This window comes from Lycium ferocissimum, chromosome 11 (genome assembly GCF_029784015.1).
Source record: "Lycium ferocissimum isolate CSIRO_LF1 chromosome 11, AGI_CSIRO_Lferr_CH_V1, whole genome shotgun sequence".
NCBI classification, from domain to species: Eukaryota; Viridiplantae; Streptophyta; class Magnoliopsida; order Solanales; family Solanaceae; genus Lycium; species Lycium ferocissimum.
In genome coordinates, this window is record NC_081352.1 from 33,891,047 (window position 1) to 33,912,177 (window position 21,131).

A 21,131-nucleotide genomic window follows, 5' to 3' on the forward strand; every position below is an offset into this window, starting at 1 on the left:
ATCCAGTGAAGTTGGCATCAAAATGTCAAAACTATACAAGTATGAATATCTGTTAGATTATTTGACCTATTTAAATAGATAGAGATATTGAGATGAACTATTATCCATCTAGCACAAATACCTGGTAAAATAGTGGGAGCATGTACAAGGGCGGAGCTAGAATATGACTTACGAGCTCAGGCGAATTCAGTTGCTTTGGTCCAAATATCATATTTATCTTTAAGAAAATATTAGATATATACAAATTTTAATTTGGAACCCATTAATTTCAAAGAAACTTTTTTTAGAAGAACTGGAATAACGTTCCCAAGCTTCCTATACCTTATGTGGTTCAGTGAATGAGACTGCTTCTCCCTTAATCGGGTCTCAAGTTCGAGCCTCGGCTATGAAAAAATTCTTGGTAGAGATCTTTCCCAAAAATAAGCCATAACCGGCGCAAATCTGAATATAATCGATTTCAATCCAGATGTCGGACACCGGACACCGAATGAAAAATAGAAAAGAAAAAAAAAAATCCTATCCCTTTATTAAAGAGGAAAAAGATCAAAGAAGATTTCCTCATATCTATTGTACCATACAACAGAGGAAAGTAAGGAGTACAATACAAAAAATTTGTTTGTTGTAATCTAAAACCCCAAAAACAACAATACACCACCAACACTACACAATTTGTTTGCCAGATAATTTTTTGGTCATTTGCACGATTGCCTTGTTCGGGGTGGTCTTTAATTTTTGCCTCTCAAATTGGTGGTCTTTAATTTTTGTCATTCGCTAAAAATCTCTTGGTTTCGGGTTCGAACCCTCGCTCAGTCAAAAATTCGAAAAAAATTCGCAAGGTAGAGTTTGGATTCACAAGACAGAGTTTTGCCACTTTCGGGTAGAGTTTCAAACTTTATCTTAAGTAGAGCTTGTAGTGCAGGCAGAGTTTATAGTCACACACCTTAAGATAGAGGTTTGCATTGAGGCAATTTTTTTTTTAACTCAGTTGAAAATTTGTAAAACTCTGCTTTGCGATTTTTTTTTTTTTTTTACTGAGCCGGGGTTCCAACCACAAACTTCATGGTACTAGACGAAGGACAAAAATTAAAAACCATCAATTTGAGGGCCAAAAATTAAAGACCAATGCATTTGAAGGGCAGTCGCACAAAAAAAATATTTTTGATCTCATTTTCATGTAAACCAAAACACATATAGAGAGAAGCAACAATGGCTATGTTAGGGCTTTCAAATCCAGCAGAATTAGGTTCTTCGCTTCTTCTTCCTTAGCTTTTTTATCATAGGCTTCACACTTCCTTCATTCCTAAACAATGCTTGGGATTTCTGATTTTGAAAATGGGTAGACTTATTTTTTTAAAGTCACGTGATATTATTTTAGTAAAAAAAATAAGTTAAATAGTTATTTAAAAAAATTTAATCAGCGAAAAGGATATATTTTGCCATTTGTGTAATGACATGATATATATGTACTACTTTTTTAACCAGAGTTATATCTACTTTAGATGGCAAAATTAAGGTATATTTGCACTTTTTCCCTCTGTTTTTGTTTTTTTATGGTCTGGCACACGGAAAAAAGAGGGAATATATAACTGTACCATATAATAGAGGAAAGTGAGGTGAGTAAAAACAAAATATTTATTTGTTCTAATCTAAAATCCTAAAAAACAACAACACACCACCAACACAATACAATTTCTTAGCCATATATTTTTTCCCCTCAATTTAGTGTCAGCCAAAAGAACAGAGAGAAAACACAACAATGGCTATTTTAGGGCTTTCAAATCCAGCAGAATTAGCTGCTTCTCCTTCTTCATTCCTTAGCTTTTTACCATAGGCCTCACACTATCTGAACTGGATAATGAGTAAGACTTATTTTTTTAATTAAAAAATAAATTAAACAATTTTTTAAGAAATTTCTATCAGCCAAAAAGATATATTTGTATATTTGTGTAATAACAGTAATATATATGCATCAATTATTTTAACGGTGGGTATACCTGCTCTTAATCGCAAAGTTGAGGAGTATATTTGCACAGTAAAAACTTATTCGCATTTGATGTTTACACCAAACCAATACATGCACTTCATGCGAATGAATATATAATAACATCATTTAATCATGATTAATTAATATACACATATATTCACCCCACTAAATTACTTAACTACAATAAATTATATTGATTTGGTGTAGACACCCGATGTGCAGTAAGTATTTACCATATTTGCACCTTTGCCTTTTTTTGTTTTTTTTTTGTTCTTTTGGTGTGGCACACCTTTATTAAAGAAGAAGAAAAAAAAAATCCTCATATAAGTGTACAACACATAGAGGAAAGTGAGAGTGAGTAAAAAACAAAATATTCATTTGTTGTAATCTAAAACCCTAAAAAACAACAATACACCACCAACACTACATACAATTTGTTAGCCAGATTTTTTTTTTTGTCTCTCATTTTCAGAAGGAAAACAACAATGGCTATTTTAGGGCTCTCAAATCCAGCAGAATTAGCTTCTTCTTCTTCTTTACCTTTTTACCAAAGACCTAACACTTCCTTCATTACTAAACAATGCTTATTCACTGGAGTTCGCCGGAAAAGTTTATTAAGGCCCCAAGGTTTGAGGATTTCGAGCTCATTTAGTCCAATGGATTCAGCTAAGATTAAAGTTATTGGTGTTGGTGGTGGTGGTAATAATGCCGTTAACCGTATGATTGGTAGTGGCTTACAGGTCTCTTTTATCCACTTTTACTTTCTTCTTTATTTCCTTTTTGACCCTTTTATTTTACATTTTTCTCATTTTGTTGCTTTGTGTGGTTACTCTACAAAAAATTGGAACTTGCAGTAGTACCCATTTCTATTATTTCAAATTTTGTTGTTTTCTCGTGTCTTTGTGTGCTATTTCCATTATAAAAGGAATTGTCTTGGAATTGTTTTTTTTTTTGGTTACTTGTTCATCTTGTATAAATAACCAAAAAAAAAAAAAAAAAAAGAACCATTCTAAAATATTCTTTTTATTTTATTTAGTACAGCAACAACAATATACCTAGTGTAATGAGCTTAAATGAAGAAGTGAGGATTCATATAGCCAACCCGAACTTGTTTGGGACTGAAGTGTAGTTGTTGTTGTTGTATTTGTTCATCTTGTATGTACCTGTTTAAGCCCATCGATTCGTATTCGCTAGCATTGAGACCCCAAAAGTATTTGAGGACAGAAATGGAAGTAAAAAAAAAAAAAAAAGAAAAAAAAAAAGGACTCTGTTTCACCAAAATTTTGGATTTCAATTTTAGTATAAGTAAATCATGTAGTATTGAGCAGTTTCTTCCTTATTGTTTTGCTCGTATTGTATACGAGTTGTGATTGTGAAAACTCTGATTTGGATGTTGTAGTTAGTTTTTGTAGGGAGTACTTTATATGAAGAAGATTTTTTTTTTTTTTTTTTTTTTTTTAAAATCAACCTTCAGAATGTGATTAGTTGCCGGTTCCAAAATAAATATAGCATTTCTGGCTTTTTTTAACTGGTTTTTGGAACTATTCTCACTTTGAGTTAGGCGTTAACTTGTTTTTGTACACAACTTGCTGCTGTTTTGTCTATTTTGCATCAATAGTTAGTGTCTCAATTTATAACGAAGAAACAACTTGCTGATGTTTTATAGGCTTTATTTATCCAGGCTTGTGCGAAAACAAGATTAGAGACTATGCTCTATGCTTTGTTCCTGCATTTACTTTTGAACATAGGATCTCAATATCAATCGTGTTCCTTCATTTGACTTGAGATTTCCTTTTAGCCTAGCAACAAAGTAGTTACATTTGGATTCTCTATAACTATCAAGTGGAAGGATGTTGGGCATTTTGTTGACTGCCTACAACAACAACAACAACAACATACCCAGTTGAATCCCGGGGTCTGGGGAGGGTAAAGTGTACGCAGACCTTACCCCCACCTTAGAAGGTAGGGAGGCTATTTCCGAAAGACCCTCGGCTCAAAAGAAAACAAGGGAAAAGAGTCAGATACGGACAAGCAAATCAAAACAATGCGAAAATGAGAAATAGCAAGAGCAAGGAAGTCATGATAAAACAACAAAGATAGACAAGACCCAACACACAAAGCCGAGGATAAAAAAAAACTCCCTAATGCGAGAAAGAAACCTCACGGCCCCCTACTAGCCCTCTACCTCGATACTCGACCTCCACCTTCTCCTATCACCTGGGTCATGTCCTCGGTGAGTAGCGCCGTATCTCGTCGAATCACCTCTCCCCGGTGCCTTCTTTGGCTGCCTCCCTCCTCTCTTCAAAGCCCACCACCGCCATCCCTCACACCTCCTCCTCACTGGCGCATCAACGCATCTCCGCTGCATATGGCCGAACCATCTCAATCTCTCTTCCCGCATCTTATCCACCACAGGGGCCACACCCACCTTGTCCCGAATCACTTCATTCCGAATCCTATCTCTCCTGGTATGCCCGCACATCCATTTGAGCATCCGCATCTCTGCTACCTTCATCTTCTGGTCATGAGCTTTCTTAACTCGGCCGCATTCCGTCCCCATACAACATAGTCGGTCTAACCACCGCTTTGTGAACTTTCCCTTTGAATAGGCGGCACCTTCTTATCGCACAACACCCCGATGCGAGCTTCCATTTCATCCACCCCGCTCCGATACGATGTGTGACATCGTCGTCGATCTCGCCACTCCTCGACGCATCGACCCAATCTTGAAACTTTTCTTCGGGACGACTCCGAGTATCCAACCGCACATCCTCGTCCTCTCCCGACTCATCACCGAACTTGCACTCTAAGTACTGTCTTAGTCCTGCTCAACTTGAAACCCTTTCGACTCCCGCAGTCCGCCGCCAAAACCTCCCGCCCCGTTAACACGCTCCGCGACTCCTACCAAGCACAATGTCATTCGCAAACAACATGCACCACGCGTACCTCTCTTGAAACGTGGCTTGTCGAGCGTCCATTGCCACAACAAATGAACGGCCAAGCGTTGACCCCGGCGCAGCTATCGTGACCGAAAAGGATCCGAGTCACCTCCAACCGTCCTCACCCGGTCTTCGTTCCACCATACACGCCCTTAATCGCCTAACGTATGCTGCGTGAGCTTCCGTACATCTCCGCCAAAGACCTCTTCCGGGGACTTTGTCGTAAGCCTTTCTCAAGGTCGACAAACGCCATGTGCAAGTCAGTTTCTTATCCCTATCTTGCTCACCAACCTCTCACACAAGGTGAATGGCTTTTAGTCGAACGCCCCGGCATGAATCCGAACTGGTTCTCCGAAATAGATACTATCTTCCTTATCCTTGCTTCCACCACTCTCTCCCAAACTTTCATCGTATGGCTCAACAACTTGATACCCCTATAGTTGTTGCAGTTACATTTTGTTGACTGCCTAATACTCTTTATATTTTTATCTTTTTTTATTTTTTTTTTATTTTTTATCTTCCATTGGTTGGAATACAATGCCATCACAAGGTTGCATGTGTATATTCAGTGTTGGTTAACAAATTTGTACCATGAAAAAAAGCTAGAAATCTCCCTTACAAAAATAAAAAGGAAAGCTAGAAATTTCGTTATTTGTTTTGATCTGGTCTCTATGAAATTTCCATCCCTTTGCCTTTTTTTTTAATGAAAATTAGTTGAGACGTCCATGTCATGATCCCATTCCTTCATTTCATATGACGAATCTAATGTTGCATGTCCAAAAATAGGGTGTTGACTTCTATGCTGTAAATACGGATGCTCAAGCACTGCTACAGTCTGCTGCCGAGCACCCACTTCAAATTGGAGAACTTCTGACTCGTGGGCTTGGTTAGCACACTTCTATCTCTCACAGACTCTTTATTGTAGCAGCTTTTCATTAATCACACATTGTAGTTTTTATATTTTCAATCTCAACCATGTTTAAATAACTTTGACGGAAGCTAACATCAAGAAAGTTATACTCTATCCTGACTTTTGAAAATGACCAAGTATTACTTTACCTATATGGCATCATGTGGAGTCACATGTTGTTCTAGATGTTGATGTTTTTTCTTTTGCTATTGATTTTGAGGCTTATGTTTAACGGTCTAACAGGGTCAACATCTTTATGCTTCTTGATACGCTAGTTAACTCTTTCTTTATTTGATGTAATGATTTGTTCAGTAAGTCGCTTCTGGAGATGCAGGTACTGGCGGCAATCCTTCTTTGCAGGGAACAGGCAGCTGAGGAGTCAAAGGAAGCCATTGCAAATTCTCTAAAAGGTTCAGATATGGTGTTCATAACAGCAGGAATGGGTGGAGGTACAGGATCTGGTGCTGCTCCTGTTGTGGCTCAAATAGCAAAAGAAGCAGGTTATTTGACTGTGGGTGTTGTCACATATCCGTTCAGCTTTGAAGGACGTAAAAGATCCGTGCAGGCAGGTGCCCATTTTCAGCTCCTTGGAGAAATAGTGATTTACTTCTTTTCCTGGATGTTTTGGGATTTTTTTTGTTCCCCATCAATTCGAGAATGTTGAAGCATGTTAGAATATTCCAGCATATTCCATAATAAGTGGTGTTTTAGGCTTTCCATATTGTTTCAAAATAAGTGGTGTTTTAGGATTTCAAGAAGAAATTGATCTTATTCTTCCAAACTTACCCTTATTTATAATCAAGAATCATTAAGTAGCTTTTCTTTTTCTAAGCATTGATTAGGGGTAGGTTAGTAAAAACACTCATAATTTTCTACGAGTGAGCAATTTCTTAAGGGGTGTGTATAAGCTAAAAGCACCACTTATTATGGAACGGAGGGAGTACAAAAAAGAATGGATGAAATCCAAGGTTTAGAAAAAAGTGCAAGAAAATAAAGAAAAAGCAATTGGAAAGTTTTTTGTTTTTTTTCTTTTTTTTGGTTCTGGCTTAATTAGCTGCATCACTGTCCAAAATGGAACCTCTTCCACTAAGAGGTGGAAACCTTTTTGGAACACATTTTCATTTCCCTTGATTAGCAAAACCTGCTTGATTGGAAGGGAGGGAAGTAAGGATCAAGGCAGGGAACAAAGATAGTTTTGAGTTGTATGGGAGCGAGTTTACGGTTGAACAGCTGAAGTGTTCTCAAAGGCATAAGTGTTCATATGCCTAAAGCCTGAACAAGATTATGACTTCTCTAACTGGCTGATTTTCTTTTCTGTGCCAAATGTCCTATGTTCCTTGTCATAAAAAAGATTTGTTGCATGGCAATGTTTTATTCTCCTGTCATCCATAGTCTTTCATGTTTCTAACTTGAGCTTATTGACCGACAGGCTTTGGAAGCAATTGAAAAACTTCAGAAAAATGTCGACACTCTTATAGTAATTCCCAATGACCGTCTACTAGATATTGCTGATGAGCAGACACCACTTCAAGATGCTTTTCTTCTTGCTGATGATGTGTTACGTCAAGGTGTCCAAGGCATATCTGATATAATTACCGTGAGTTCTTTTGTCGAAATCCAGTATCTCTTTCTTCTAATGCTACACTGGAATTCATTTTTGTATAATACAAATGTGTACTGTCATTGTACTGGTTTTAGTTACTTTACTAAATTGCCGGAACACACTTGCAAACACACACTGGTGCAAAAAGAGGCCTATTTGTTTTCCTAATCAACATTGCATGTTTAGAGGCTGGACATGAAAATGCAAAAGGGTTCACAATAATGAACTGATTAATGTGGCATGCCAACTAATTGCTTCACTGTTTTAACGAATCTTCTATGATGGGCTTTTTCTGTATTAAATATAATATTTGCAGAGGTTGCGTTTGTTTGATATCATGAAAGGCTTCACAAAAGAGTTTTTGCATTAAAAAAGGATTGGTAATCTATTAACTTGCAATGTACCATGTTATAAGCATTATCGTAGTATGCATTATAAATCTGGATATGTAATATGAACTGGTCCATTTGTTTGCAGATACCTGGGCTTGTAAATGTGGATTTTGCCGATGTAAAGGCAGTGATGAAAGATTCTGGAACTGCAATGCTTGGAGTTGGGGTTTCATCAAGCAAGAACCGAGCTGAAGAAGCAGCCGAACAAGCAACTCTGGCCCCTCTAATTGGATCGTCGATTCAATCTGCAACTGGGGTGGTATATAACATTACAGGAGGAAAAGACATAACTTTGCAGGAAGTGAATAGGGTCTCCCAGGTGATGATGAGCCTTCTTTTCTTTCTTGCTTTCATTCCTTTTTGTTATCCATATGCCGAGAAGTAATAAAGAAACCTTCAGCTCTCTCTCTGGAAAATGACAGCGGTAGTTGTAATGTTGTCTTCTCACAGGTGGTCACCAGTCTGGCCGATCCATCCGCTAACATCATATTTGGTGCTGTTGTGGATGAGCGCTACAATGGCGAAATACACGTGACAATAATTGCAACTGGTTTCACCCAGTCGTTTCAGAAGACTCTTCTATCTGACCCACGAGGAGCAAAGCTAGTTGAGAAGGGCACAGGAATCCAAGAAAGCATGGCATCAGCTGCTACCCTGAGATCATCAAACTCACCTTCGACGACATCACGAACACCTACTCGAAGGCTGTTCTTTTAGCTCCTTTATATTGTTTTTTACGGCTTCATTTTTCTTTCTTTCTTTTTTTCCATTTTTAAGTTTCTTCCTTTGTATTTACATGTTTTGTTGAAGGGAACTGATTGTGTTTACATGTGGCTGTAGAGATGGTGATTATTCTTTATCAGATGCATTCTCACTCTGCTGTGCTCTTTTGTGACATGTCTGTTGAGCATGTAAAATGTCGATACCAGTTGATGAATCCTCTCTGATGAACGTCAGGACTCGTAAAAGTAGCCACTTTGTTGGAAAAGTTTGCTCTCACCGCTTTAGTGGTTATGTTACAGATTACCTTTAAGAAATATATCGTGTGAATTTGGACAATACGGAAAATTTGCCTAGAAGCTTTGCTTGCATGCTGGGTATCTCATAAATATGCAAAGAACCTCTCTACATTCGACGCACGGTTCGACAAAGATCAAAACCCCTGGAAGTTTTTCTCAAGTTGTTGGAAAAATATCATCTATTTAATAAACCGAAGATCATACATACACAAATCAACAAGTAATAGAAAAGTCGCCAAATTTCTTTTACAAGCCTAATTCAACAATCAGAATAACTATTGCAGTCTAATCATACAGCCAAGAGAGGATGATAACACCAAGTTGGCAAAGATACGTTTCTCAATGGGTTGGCAAAGATACGTTTCTCAATGGGTTGGCAACAGAGGCAGAACAAAGATTTAAGTTTACAGGTTCTGGATGCACCGATGCACCCCTTTTTTGCTTATCGGGATCTTGACAGATTATTTATACGTATTAAGTGAAATGCTTAACAAAATACTAGATCTGGATTAAAGCTACTGATACTACCGAACCCATAACTTCTACGGTGGATCCACCCTTGGTTGAAGAGAGACGCATGATGTGAAAGAACATTATACTTGCACATTTCATATTTCCATATCCCGGCCAAAGCGGTTGAATCTTGATCATCATTTCTAAAGGAATCATATATTTAAGATATGAGGTCATAGAAGAAAATGTAGTATATATTAAAACAAAAGAAATATACTGCCCATAAATGTGAAAAATCACAGTTGCCTTTCATTTATGCAAATCACCATCCCATTACACTCAATAGAAGAGGATTACAAAAAGAATGACAACTCAGGGGAAGGTGCAAAGAAGAGCATACTTTCACCAAAATAATCAAACAGAGGCGGCAACAAATTTGCAGCATCTATATCCTTCTTCCAGGTCTGACCAAGAGCAACTGGTGCTTTCTGGCTTTGCCCACCATTAATCTCCCTTCTGCTGGTTCTCCTCTCATTGATCACAGTCTCATTTTGCAAACCTTGTGGCCCTGACGATAAGTCTGCATCTGTAACACCCACTGTCGTCGCTTGTCCATCAGTAGCTCCTTGTATGCCTACAGGCGAAGAATCTGATAGCAGTGGTGCAGGACCATCTGTCACTAATTTCTTGGTTGACGGCTCTGAGATCATGTCGTCCGTACTCGCTTTGCGTTTGTCTAGACAATTATGAAGCAGCATTGAGAGAAGTGTATTGATAACCAAGGGTGATAAAGATGATGTTTAGCATGAATTACCATTTGGAGCCAGGTGACATCTACAGAAGAGGACTTCCATGAAAACACACAGAACCGACAATGCAAAAGCTTATACGGATGTACATATATATACAAAGTTATATTACTTCACTGTAGATGCTTTAAGATATATGAGGCATTACTGAGTTCCTGATTAGTATCTAAATACTATGTGAGAGGGCTAAATCCTTCATACGTATATCAGACAGGAAATGATTTTGCTCTAAAATTTAGCACAGAATGTCCACATGTTATCATCAAAAGAGATGGCTATCTGATAAAGAAATAAGATATAAAATAAATATGGATATCTGTCCTACAGAACATATCATTCTCAGGTCGAATTCTCTATTGACAGTTCAAAGACATACTTAGCAGACAACTTAACACAAATATTTCAAAAACCTGAACAATAAAAAAGTTGCAGTTGTTGAGTATAGCAAGGATAGAATAAGTAAATTTCAAGACGTACTCGACAATGTAGTCAAGACTTTCAATTTACTCTTCAGGAATGTCCGATTTGCTGGAGATAGAGAGGCAGGAAGCATCTTGAAATGCTCATACATGCATAAACCCGCAGCGCGCTGTAAATGAAAACACAGTTGGAAGAGTTTTTATCACTAATGCAGAACAGCAATCCTAAAAGCCAAAATTCATGTTAGGGTATATATCATCACAACGAATTAAGATAACATATTGCCAAAGAAAGACTCTTAAGAGCACTGCAAACAAGTCACCATCAAGGCCCCGTATACACGCCAAGCTTCATGTCTCTTCATTTCATTTTTTTGTATCTCAAGCTGCATTTCAGGCTCCAACAATCGCAAATAAGCCTCGAGATTTGGCAGCACAAGTAGGCGAACCTACACAGCATTTTTAAACATTACAGATTGATAATATCTTAAAATTTAGAAATGATGATGAAAAGAAAAGACAGGGATATCAAGGAATACCACACCAGGTCCAAGAGCTGCTAGCCCTTGAATTGCTCCATAATGCTGAGGCAGTGCCTTAGCTGGATCAAGATAAGCATGCAGCAAAGTCTTCGTGACACGTGGCTGGAGACTGTGATACACAGACCCATATCTGCGCAGCTTTAACTTGTGAATGACAGAGTCCCAATTGATTATGGAGATTTAACCGATATCATGGAAGTGAAAGATCAACAATTGCCAAGCACTGTCGTTCTAGCAGATTAAGAAATGCTTTACATGTGAACAATTATACAGATATGTAACCTCTCCCTTCCTAAGGGACCCAATAAAAATAGCAGGCAGCAGAGGAGATGCATGCTTTCTTAGCCTTTAATGAGACAAAACCAAGAGAATGACTGAATAAAGAGATCCCTACCGCCTGCATATTAAAGCAACCAACTTAGCTGTGAAATCCCTAAGTTCCCAGTGGTTGTCAGAGATTTTATTTCCCAACCTTCTTGCAACAAGGCATGTCATTACAGACGGCATCGACTGATGCAGCTGAAAGGTAAAAAAGAAAATTATCAGATTTAACTATGAAACATCATGCAGACCCATAGCCAAAGTTGCCGAATTAAGCCCAAACCAACTTTCCAATTATGACACTAATTTGGTGAACAAGTACTTTAAGTATTCATTCAGAAAAAGTAAAATCTAATATTATTCATGAAAACTAACACCATCTCTTTTCTCAATGGATATATGCTTAGTAATCCACCATCATTCTCCAGATACATATTAAGGCTTGAGAAATCCAATTATAAAAAAGATATCTAGCTTTATAGAGTTAGTTTTTATTAATATTTTATCCAGCACCCCTTTAGAAAAATAAATAAATGATAAATATCATCAAATTATTTTAAACATGGTCATCAAGAATAGCCAGCTTTATAAAGATAGCCGATAGCGGTTATAAAAATTTATCCTGCATCCCTTAAAAAATAAAAGGATAATATACTGAAGTAATGGCACTGATATATCAGTAACTGACTCACATATGGTTCTATATGTAAATGAGAATTCTGAAGAAGGCTCCAGACCAGCCTCATCAAAGCAAAAAGGAGATCAAAATTATTCAAATTCCGTGCAACCTGACATAAAAAGATTATCGTTACGTCATTTATTCTTTCACCTAGAAATGTAACATTACTGAACTTGAATGGACTTATACCTACCTCATCAGCAACAAAATATGTGAAGTAAGGAACTAAAGGATGGAGCCCAGGATCTGTTGCTAAGCTTGCTAGAGCTTCTTTAAAGAGAGGGGAGTTAGATTTATTCACGGTAAGCTCTGTAATCTTGTCATAATAAAGCTGCAAAACAACCAAAGAAGCATAAGGAAAGAATCACATAGGATGGACAAAGAGGACACAACCATAGTGGTACGTATGTACCTGAAGCTCACGGGATAAGACATGCTTAACAGGTATTTTCAGATCAACGGGAACTCCATCCTCCTTATACTCGGCCTTTCGGTTATCAGCAGGCAGCTGAGCAAGTGCTGCCATGATATTAATCTGTCAGTCGCAACTATAAAAATAATTTTCGACAAGTAAAAAGTCAGTTTCAAGTATAAAATATCATCTGTTACAAATTTTAATTGGTTCTGTTACATCATCACTCTCTTCCATTTCTTTGCAGCCACAGGGCAGAGAAACAAATTTGAAACCAGGACAACTAAGAGAATGAGAATCAATATCATGTCGATAAAACATAGCGAACAACAGTTAATTGGAGAAACCATCATCTATCTATGTTAACACCTACACAAGCTATGTTTGCCAACGTTATTGTAAAAGACAAACCTTCAAGTGGAGGGTTTTCAGGAATAGCAGGCTGTACCCCTTCTATAGCTAACCAGTGAGCAAAAAGAGCAGTATCTAATGGTGCTTTTGGCAGAGGCGCTTCGATCACCTAAAACACAGAAAGAGAGACTTACTATGAGCATGACTTAAACTAAACCTAAGAGTAAAGTTGGTAGGCAACCCAAGATATTCAAATTTTCTTACATCTTTAAATTCTACATCCTTCTCTTCAATATAGAACAAATCCTTATGCCCAGCAGCTCTCCTGAAACGTAAAGGATCTCCCGAAGCAAAACCATATATTGGCTGCACAAGGCACACAGATATAACACATCAAATAAAAGATAACCAATAAGAACAGAGAGTTTTCTCAAAATGATTAGGGTCAAATGGAAATGATAAACATTCAAACCAAGCAATTAGCAAGGGCAGATGTACATTAGGTGCCGCGGATGTTGCCTCACTACTGCCTTCAACTCATACTACATATATATAGCTGAATTTTTGAAAATCTATACTTTATACAAAGTCTACACTGAAAATAGTAATTCTAGTGATAAATCCACTCTTCTACTTACTTACGATACTGAATACACCTTTGCCAATTAGAAAATATAAATGTAACGGAACAGAAGCTTTAGGTGTACCTCCACATTTCTCAACGTGAGAGCAGAATCCACATCATCAGTAGATAAAGTAGTCCTTTTCGAATGACGCATACATTTAATAGCCTCCTACATTATCAACCAAATAACCTTATAAATTCACATGAGCTGTGATTATCACCAAAAATTAAAACATCACAACATTTTTTATTATCTCGAACAGCAAAATCTAGACAACTATTACTGTGATCTCCAAACATAAAATAAAAACAGCGGTAGCGAATAGTGATTGATAAATTGGATAGAAATGCGAAAATTTATACTACATTTAATAGCCTCCTATATTATCAATCGAAAAAATCATATAAATTCACATGAGGCGCGATTATCACCAAAAATTAGAACATCACAACAGTTTTTGTAATCTGAAACATCGAAATTTTATACTAATAATGCGAGCTTCAAACATGAAATAAAACATCTGTAACAAACAGAAATTGATAAATTGGATAGAAATGCGAGAAAAAAAAAAACTATTAATGCGAGCTTCAAGCATGAAATAAAAACAGCGATAGCGAATAGAGATTAATAAATTGGATATGAAGGCGAAAAAAAAAAAAGGAAAACATGAAATTAGAATATCGTCAGTAGATTTCGAATGACGCGTACATTTAATAGCCTTCTACATTATCAAGGAAAAAATTAAAAAAAATAGAAATAGAGGAAATAGAGAGGGAAGTACCTGCATAATTTCGCGAATACGGTATTCGACATCGGCGGCGAGAGCAGGCAAGACATCAGCTGATAAATTCGTAATTCCTATGCTCTGTGATATTACTTCTATTGCCTCTTCCAAAACTATGCTCATTCCTTCTTCTTTTTTATGCAGCTTCGTACAGTGAATTTTTCTGGGGATTATGCAGGAGCGAAGAGAGGTGGAAGAAAACAACACCAAGTGTGGAATAAATGAGGAAAAACAATTACCTGTGTTTACGATAAAATTTACGACTCCCTCCGTCCAATATTACTTAGTTCACATCTCACGCCTTATAAATAGAAGTATATTTTTATTCCATTATCCTTTCTTACTAATAAATTACACTCTAATCAATATTGATTATTTTCAAAAGCAATTAATGTTAAGGGACAAAATAAAAAAAATCTAATTACGAGACATATAATTTTTAATAATCTGGACAACCAATATGAGGCGGAGGAAGTACTAGTTAATTTATTATTCTTCAAAAAATCCTCCCAAATTTAATTTCGGTAAGGTGAGTTAGCTCAGTTTTTTTTTTTTTTTTTTAAAAAAAAAAAATCCTTTCTTTCACTTGTTATTATAAAAACCTTAAAGTATTTTCCTCGACCATCTAAGGCTTGTTAATTTCAAGTTTTCATAAAAGAATAATTGATACTACTTTGAAATTATTTGTATTGTTGACCGAACACAAGTGTTGCAATATACTCTTAATTTTGTTCTTCTTTTTTGCAAATAACAAAAGGAAGACGCATTAATCGGGTGATTAGCTCATTTTGCAAGAGATGGACATATTAAGTCGGTTTATGGACATGATTAGTTTGAGATTTGAAAAAAAAAAATTGTACTTGAAATTAAATTGAAAAAGCTTATTTGGAAGTTGTTGGGTTGGGACATGATAAGTTGAAGTTTTGTGAATGAAAACTCAAAATAATTTCTTAAATTCCACTATTATTTAAACTCCAAACTCTATATTTCAAGTTTAAAGTTGAAATAATGAGTTAGTCTATAAAATAAATATTTAATTTTTAATGATATTTTAAATATTTCAACTTAGTTATGGCTAAACGGACTCTCAGAGATAGATTGTCAAAATGAATAAAATACGTCGCCAATAACATCAAAGGAGCACACTTACAATGATGCAAATCAGAAAGAAGATGATGCTATCCTCAATCATTTTTTGATTCATGACAAATGCAACTCACACTAATTTCACTCAAATTTAGTATTAATCGACTTCGGAAAATGCTTTCAGTGTCTTTTTTTCTACATATGAAAACATATCAAGCAGAAAAATGAGTTCAAAGCTGTATCAACACACTGATGTGATCACAATCACGAAAACATAAATTACACAGGAGGACACAGAAGGAAATGTTAAAGTTATCATACACACACTTCCCTTACACTCCAAAGCACTTGTGTTCTTTTGCATTTACAGATACTTAATCAACATATATATTGCCACAGCAAGAGCTATAATCCCAAGCACCGATAGAAGCAGACACATGCAAGAGCAACCACCCTTTGTGCGTTTATTCAAAATTCCAAGCTTTCTCTGCACTCGCTGTTGAAGTATTGGGGGAAAAAAGGAAAGAAGAAAGAATTAAGTGACGACAAATAATTCTCACCAAGAATACAAACATTGAAGTAAAGGAGACAGACAAGAACTATCTTATTAATAGAGCAAGGGTCTGTATTAGAACGAGGGGCGGAGCTAGGTTTGAGACGAGGGGGTTCATCTGAACCTCCTTCGGCAAAAAATTATATTGTTTATACTAGGTTAAAATTATGTTTATGTATATATAGTAGATGTTGAACCCTCTGGGCTTCTTCGCGTGTTTACTTCCTTATATATTTGAACCCCCTTATTAAAATTCCTGACTCCGCCATTGGCTAATCCCTCTCATTCAATATCCAAATACAGTAAACTATATGTGCTATGGTAAAAAATGCATTCAAAATTCATATAGATACCCCCTAAAGAGATATGTTGGTGCAGGCACTTTGTTTACGTTCTTTTTTCTTTTTCCTTCTTTTTTGGATGATGGTGGTCTTCGGGCCAACTAGCCGCACATCGACTTGTCCACCAGGTACCTGTTATCTCCTACCTAGCAACACATGTACCAGGTCACTCTACTTAACAAGGCTTAGTGAATCGAAAGACTTCACCTAGTTTTGCCTCTCTAGGATTCAAACATTTGTTCCCAAGGTTGTCACTCCAGTCATTTCAACAGATAGGCCAAGAATTCACCTCGCTTCGCCTCTGTCGGATTCAAATATTGTTAATTGTCACTCCAGTTATTTCAACAACTAGGCCACCCCTTTGCGGGCCACGCACTTTGTTTAGTAAAATCAGTTAGTTTCCCTCTCTCTAGTTTCTATCAATGTCTCTCCTCCAAAAAATTCACAAATGTTCCTCTTCCTCCTTAACTATTTTGGTAATTCAACACATCAGGATTATCGAATTGACAAAAATAATCAATCTCCTGACAGTTCATCCGACTCCTCCAACCACAACCCGCCCACCCCACCCCGACCGACGAGCCAAACGACAAACCAAAGCCATCCAAATGACACAAGCGAGACAAGTAACCCCATGAATGTCAATTACCTGTATCATCAGAAGGCCAGAAGTACTTTCCCTTCACTTAATAAAAACAAAATGTGACCACATGAATGTCAATTACCTGTTCATCAGAAGGCCAGAAGTCCCTTCACTTATATCCTTAATGTACCAGCAACTCACCATTTTTTGAACCAAATAACCAATCTCTAGGAACATCCCAATAACAAAGAAGCCCGGGCGTGTGATGCTTTAACTTCTAAGTATTTTAACCTATTACATACTGAACCTCAACACATGATAGCTTTAAACTTTCTTCTCAAATTAAACATGACATGATTAACCATTCTAAATTGCAGAGCCTCCGCACAGTTTCTGCGGTGCTGGAAGATGTCCACCAGACAATGGTTATCAAAAGAAGATGTCCACAGACTCTATAAGATAATGTTTATAAAGTCCAATGCTCGCGAGAACTAGAGTCAAAATCAGGTCCAAGCAAGTGGTCCTACAAGTAATAAGTTCTCACCTGAAGTCTTGAGTCTGTAACATCAACATGTTCATCCAGGTTATCCTGCATTGGGTAAGACAATGATAGAGTGATGAAATTGGTATCCACGTTAGCAGCAGAAAGGTTGTATTTCCGTGAGAAAATAGAGAGTAAATATAGTTCAATATAAACCAGGAAATTAGAGCTCATACAATAAGTCTTGTTTGCAAGCCAAGTTCTTCGTTAACTGCCAGCGCTATATGTTTGGTGCTCATCACTGTCTCCTCCAAACTCTCAAGGCCCTCATCTTGTTCTGATTTGAGAGCAAAGCCAACAAATAAGCAAATTAACAGAAAATAAAGCCAAGAAACTAGAAAACATTGCAAACTAAATAGTCCCTGGTCTCAATTAATGTAACACAGTGTGTGTGGAGTTTGAGAAGTTACTTAGACTGGTTATAATATTAGTAAAGGAGCAAGAAACTACTAAGTAATAATAGCAAGAATTAGCTACACAGGGAAAATTCATATCAAATTTGACTAGCTACATAAATTTGAATTGAGCTTAAATGAGGTAACATGGTTAATGAGGATTCACACAGCCGATCCCAACTTGGTTGGACTGTGGCGTTGTTGTTGTTATTTATATATATTTGAATTCTTAAAAGCTGTGAAAATAGTTTAAAATAATTTTTCGTATAATGTCATAAAAGTTTTAAATTTGAGAAGACAGATAAAGGAAAAGAGTGTCATACAAACTGGGAATACTTGCCTTTCATAATTTGCCGTTGAAGACCGACAACACCAGAATTGTCAAGACCTGTTGCTCTGCTCGTAGCATCAGCCGGCTTTATTTCTGGTCCAAGCAAGCTGTCCCTATTGGCGAAGTTTGACATGTTCAAAGTGGAGGCCATTTGGGTTACTTTTGATTTCAAATTTGCAAGCATATCCTTGCGACGGTTCATCTCTTTGTCTGTCCTACATACGGGAGAGAATGCTCAACAAATACATATAGAAGGCAACATAACAGTAGTAACAGAATACACCGGTTTATTCAAATCTAGATATGGATGGTGCAGCATGCGCACAAACCAAGGGACTTCTAAAAGAGACAACTGCCACACTGTTAAGTCAGACGTCTCAGACTGCTAAGTCAGACTACAGAAGAGAGTCAACATTCTGGATTACCATATGGACAATTCACATACAACTTATTGCATAAACCAACCTAAACCTTTATCTCAGCTGTTCACTTCCATGGCACTCTCTCCATTTCAAACTAAATGTGTTCTAGAACTTCATAAGATTTTCAAGGAAAAAATAAATAGTACTTTTTACGGTTTATCAGATGGCACACTTAAGGTGTGCCCAAACCGTGACGCCAGAATTGCAGTATTAAATCCATGTTTGATTTACTTAGGTTTGAGTAATAAAATGTAAGACCCTAGGAAACTTTGATTGAAAAATATGCGGTCCATTTGGGCGTGAAAAGTCTCGGAAAACGGAAATCAAACTGAAATGTCAGTTCTCAACAAAATAGGATCAGAAGCACATTCAACTACAGTTCAATATCATGAAAGAAATACATAGCAAGCCAGATTAAACACAACAACCACAACAATCAGTAGTTGTTACAGGAACAGATACAAAATCTACCAAAAAACATGTCAACAGGCTGCAAAAATCCAGCCGTTTCCTTCAATTGAGCGGGTTTTTTCTGTCAGCACTCTACTCTTATACAATAGATTTACACCCATGCTATAAAATACTCAATTTAATCATTGGAGTTATACATTACCATCGCAGCCACGCACTGAGAGAATCAGGTTAAGAACACTCACAAAGGCTGCTTTCCAGGAAGCTTTGACAGGATAGACTGTAAGTTATCAAGTCTAGTTCCTAATATTGTGATCTTCCTCCTTATAGCGGATGAATGACGCTGCGATTCTGGGCCAGAAGCAGGCAATGAACTCCTTTCAGATATCATGTTAGTGATATCATCCGCGAGTTTCAGCCCTTCGTTATACTCCCGAATCCATGAGTCCCCAGAAGAAGCCATTACCTGAAGAGACATTAGAAAGAAACACATAAAGTTAATCAATTTATAAAAAATCCGCAATAAGACTTATAACCCTTTAAGCTTCTTTTCCATCATTCGAAGTGCTTGAAGCTATGGTGGATGATCCACCAAAACAAAAGTACAGATCAAAGAAAACCACAGAAAACAAAGTGCAGAGAGACTATATTCAACGAAACCCAGAACCTAAGTTCACTTTCTCATGCAATGTGCAACACCATCTACATCCAGCAACTTAGTTCAAAGGTAAAGAAAAACTAGAACAACATCACGATTTCAGTTTAATGTGAGATCGGATTATCCTTAGTTTTCCAACTAAGTAGGATTGTACCACTCTACCCCACTGTCCGCTAAGGAAAAAAAATCAAAAAACACCACAAAGAATAAAACGAGAAAAATAAAAACTGGAAATGTGATCTTGAAGTTTGCAATGCACTTGCTTCCTTCCTAAACAACCGGAGGCAAGCACAATAAATCTTTAATTATGACATAAAGACAGTGCCTATAGGATTGTGGCATACTGTGATACATTCTAAAAAGCATAGCTAATTTTAGGCCATATCACTTTTGTTTGTGAATCAGTTATTGCAACAAGAATTACCAAAATGGCAACCAACTTACTCTGAAGAATACCATACATTTCTTCCATTTCTCCAAGGTTACCAAATTCCAATACGAAATGTGAAACTCAACAGCAAAACTAGCTCAATTGCAACCATATACAGGCAAGAATCTAAGATGACAAACGTGGCTACAATTATATGCATAGGCGGAGCCAGGATTTGAAACTCATAGCCTCGTGATTTTAGTATATTTAAGTTACCAGGTTCTAAATTAATTATCTGTATATATTGAATAAATTTCTCAAGTTTGGACCAAAGCTACTTGGTTCTGTCCAATCTGTAAGCTATACTTTAGCCCCGAAACTTGGTTTTATATGAAGTATGAAACTCAGCTAACAAATTAATAGCAACCAAAAAAAGAGAGTAAGTCTGATAATAAGAAAAGAAGCAGCTACAATTATAGGAAACAGTAAAAAAATAAAAATCATATGTCTCACGCAATTCAGAACCCTAATGCTTCAATTGCAAAATGATAAATTAGAAAAATCAATACGCTACAGAATTTAAGTTAAAGCATTCAAAAAAAAAAAAAGCGATTGAGATGATCGTAATAGTTTTAATTACCTCTTTTTGATCTGAATTTGCGGTGGCGATATGGTGGAATTAGGATTGATGGATATGTGTGAATAATTTAAAAGGAGAGGTGCCACTAACTTTACCTGCAAAGTTTGTCCAGCTTCATTGTCGTCTTGGTTATTGTCGACACGCGCATTTGAGACAATGATTAACTAAAATTTTATTGAAACGACTTTTATCTTTTCCTGTGCGAAAACTGTTTGCGATTAATTAAAGGACAGTAAGAAAAATAAATAAGTAATATTATAAACGAAAAAGGGCCAAAATTACCCCTTTTTGGAAATAGTTTATCCATACTCCTTCATATACTTCTTAGGGTAATTATCCCTTACCCTTATACTTTGGGCCAATTATATCCTTATGTTTAATAAGCACGCTAAGATCATCCGCAAATTTCCTTCAAAAATTATTTTCCCTCAAATAATTTTTTTACCCACTAAAATAACCCAACCCGACTAGACCCGAATTTTTTTTTTTTTTCCAACCAAAATGTGTGATACCGATCAATCTAACCCATTACCTCGCGGAAAAAAAATTTGAGTTTC

At 36.7% G+C, this 21,131-nt stretch overlaps 3 protein-coding genes across 4 annotated transcripts; 1 reads left to right on the top strand and 2 right to left on the bottom strand.

Annotated features, from left to right (window-relative positions):
- The first annotated feature begins 1,742 nt into the window (after positions 1 to 1,742).
- Positions 1,743 to 8,723, top strand: LOC132036273 (cell division protein FtsZ homolog 1, chloroplastic-like). Its single transcript, XM_059426574.1, is given in 8 exon segments — positions 1,743 to 1,774; positions 2,488 to 2,724; positions 5,710 to 5,809; positions 6,168 to 6,190; positions 6,192 to 6,398; positions 7,263 to 7,430; positions 7,914 to 8,147; positions 8,279 to 8,723. Coding segments are annotated over 8 exon segments (1,254 nt in total). The 5' UTR covers positions 1,743 to 1,756; the 3' UTR covers positions 8,546 to 8,723.
- An 832-nt stretch (positions 8,724 to 9,555) lies between these two features.
- LOC132036423 (transcription initiation factor TFIID subunit 6-like) lies at positions 9,556 to 14,431 on the bottom strand. The gene is made up of 12 exons (XM_059426764.1): positions 14,241 to 14,431; positions 13,541 to 13,627; positions 13,098 to 13,199; positions 12,894 to 13,002; positions 12,483 to 12,589; positions 12,264 to 12,401; positions 12,084 to 12,179; positions 11,465 to 11,589; positions 11,068 to 11,200; positions 10,852 to 10,977; positions 10,587 to 10,698; positions 9,556 to 10,036 (listed from the first exon to the last, which is right to left on the bottom strand). Exons 1-12 carry the CDS (start codon positions 14,364 to 14,366, stop codon positions 9,654 to 9,656), a joined length of 1,644 nt encoding a protein of 547 aa, XP_059282747.1. The 5' UTR covers positions 14,367 to 14,431; the 3' UTR covers positions 9,556 to 9,653.
- Positions 14,432 to 15,459: 1,028 nt separating this feature from the next.
- LOC132036101 (syntaxin-51-like) lies at positions 15,460 to 20,754 on the bottom strand. Of its 2 annotated transcripts, XM_059426334.1 has the most exons (6): positions 20,575 to 20,754; positions 19,152 to 19,372; positions 18,083 to 18,288; positions 17,524 to 17,624; positions 17,351 to 17,395; positions 15,460 to 15,825 (listed from the first exon to the last, which is right to left on the bottom strand). In XM_059426334.1, the coding sequence occupies exons 2-6, from the start codon at positions 19,367 to 19,369 to the stop codon at positions 15,694 to 15,696; spliced, it is 702 nt and encodes a 233-aa protein (XP_059282317.1). In that variant the 5' UTR covers positions 19,370 to 19,372; positions 20,575 to 20,754; the 3' UTR covers positions 15,460 to 15,693. The 2 variants fall into 2 exon arrangements, with proteins under 2 accessions (XP_059282317.1, XP_059282316.1); XM_059426333.1 differs by lacking the exon at positions 20,575 to 20,754 and having other exon boundaries at positions 19,152 to 19,391.
- Between the last annotated feature and the right edge of the window lie 377 nt (positions 20,755 to 21,131).

Excerpts from the sequence above, each read along its gene's own strand:
- LOC132036423 (XM_059426764.1), bottom strand. The coding sequence starts at position 14,366 with ATGAGCATAGTTTTGGAAGAGGCAATAGAAGTAATATCACAGAGCATA. Across the intron at positions 13,200-13,540 it reads TCACGTTGAGAAATGTGGAG|CCAATATATGGTTTTGCTTC; the intron begins GTACACCTAAAG and ends TGCCTTGTGCAG. Across the intron at positions 10,978-11,067 it reads CAGCTCTTGGACCTGGTGTG|GTTCGCCTACTTGTGCTGCC; the intron begins GTATTCCTTGAT and ends AATGCTGTGTAG.
- LOC132036101 (XM_059426333.1), bottom strand. The coding sequence starts at position 19,384 with ATGTCTCTTCAGGTAATGGCTTCTTCTGGGGACTCATGGATTCGGGAG. Across the intron at positions 17,625-18,082 it reads TCAACGGCAAATTATGAAAG|AACAAGATGAGGGCCTTGAG; the intron begins GCAAGTATTCCC and ends CTCTCAAATCAG. Across the intron at positions 17,396-17,523 it reads GCTTGCAAACAAGACTTATT|GATAACCTGGATGAACATGT; the intron begins GTATGAGCTCTA and ends TACCCAATGCAG.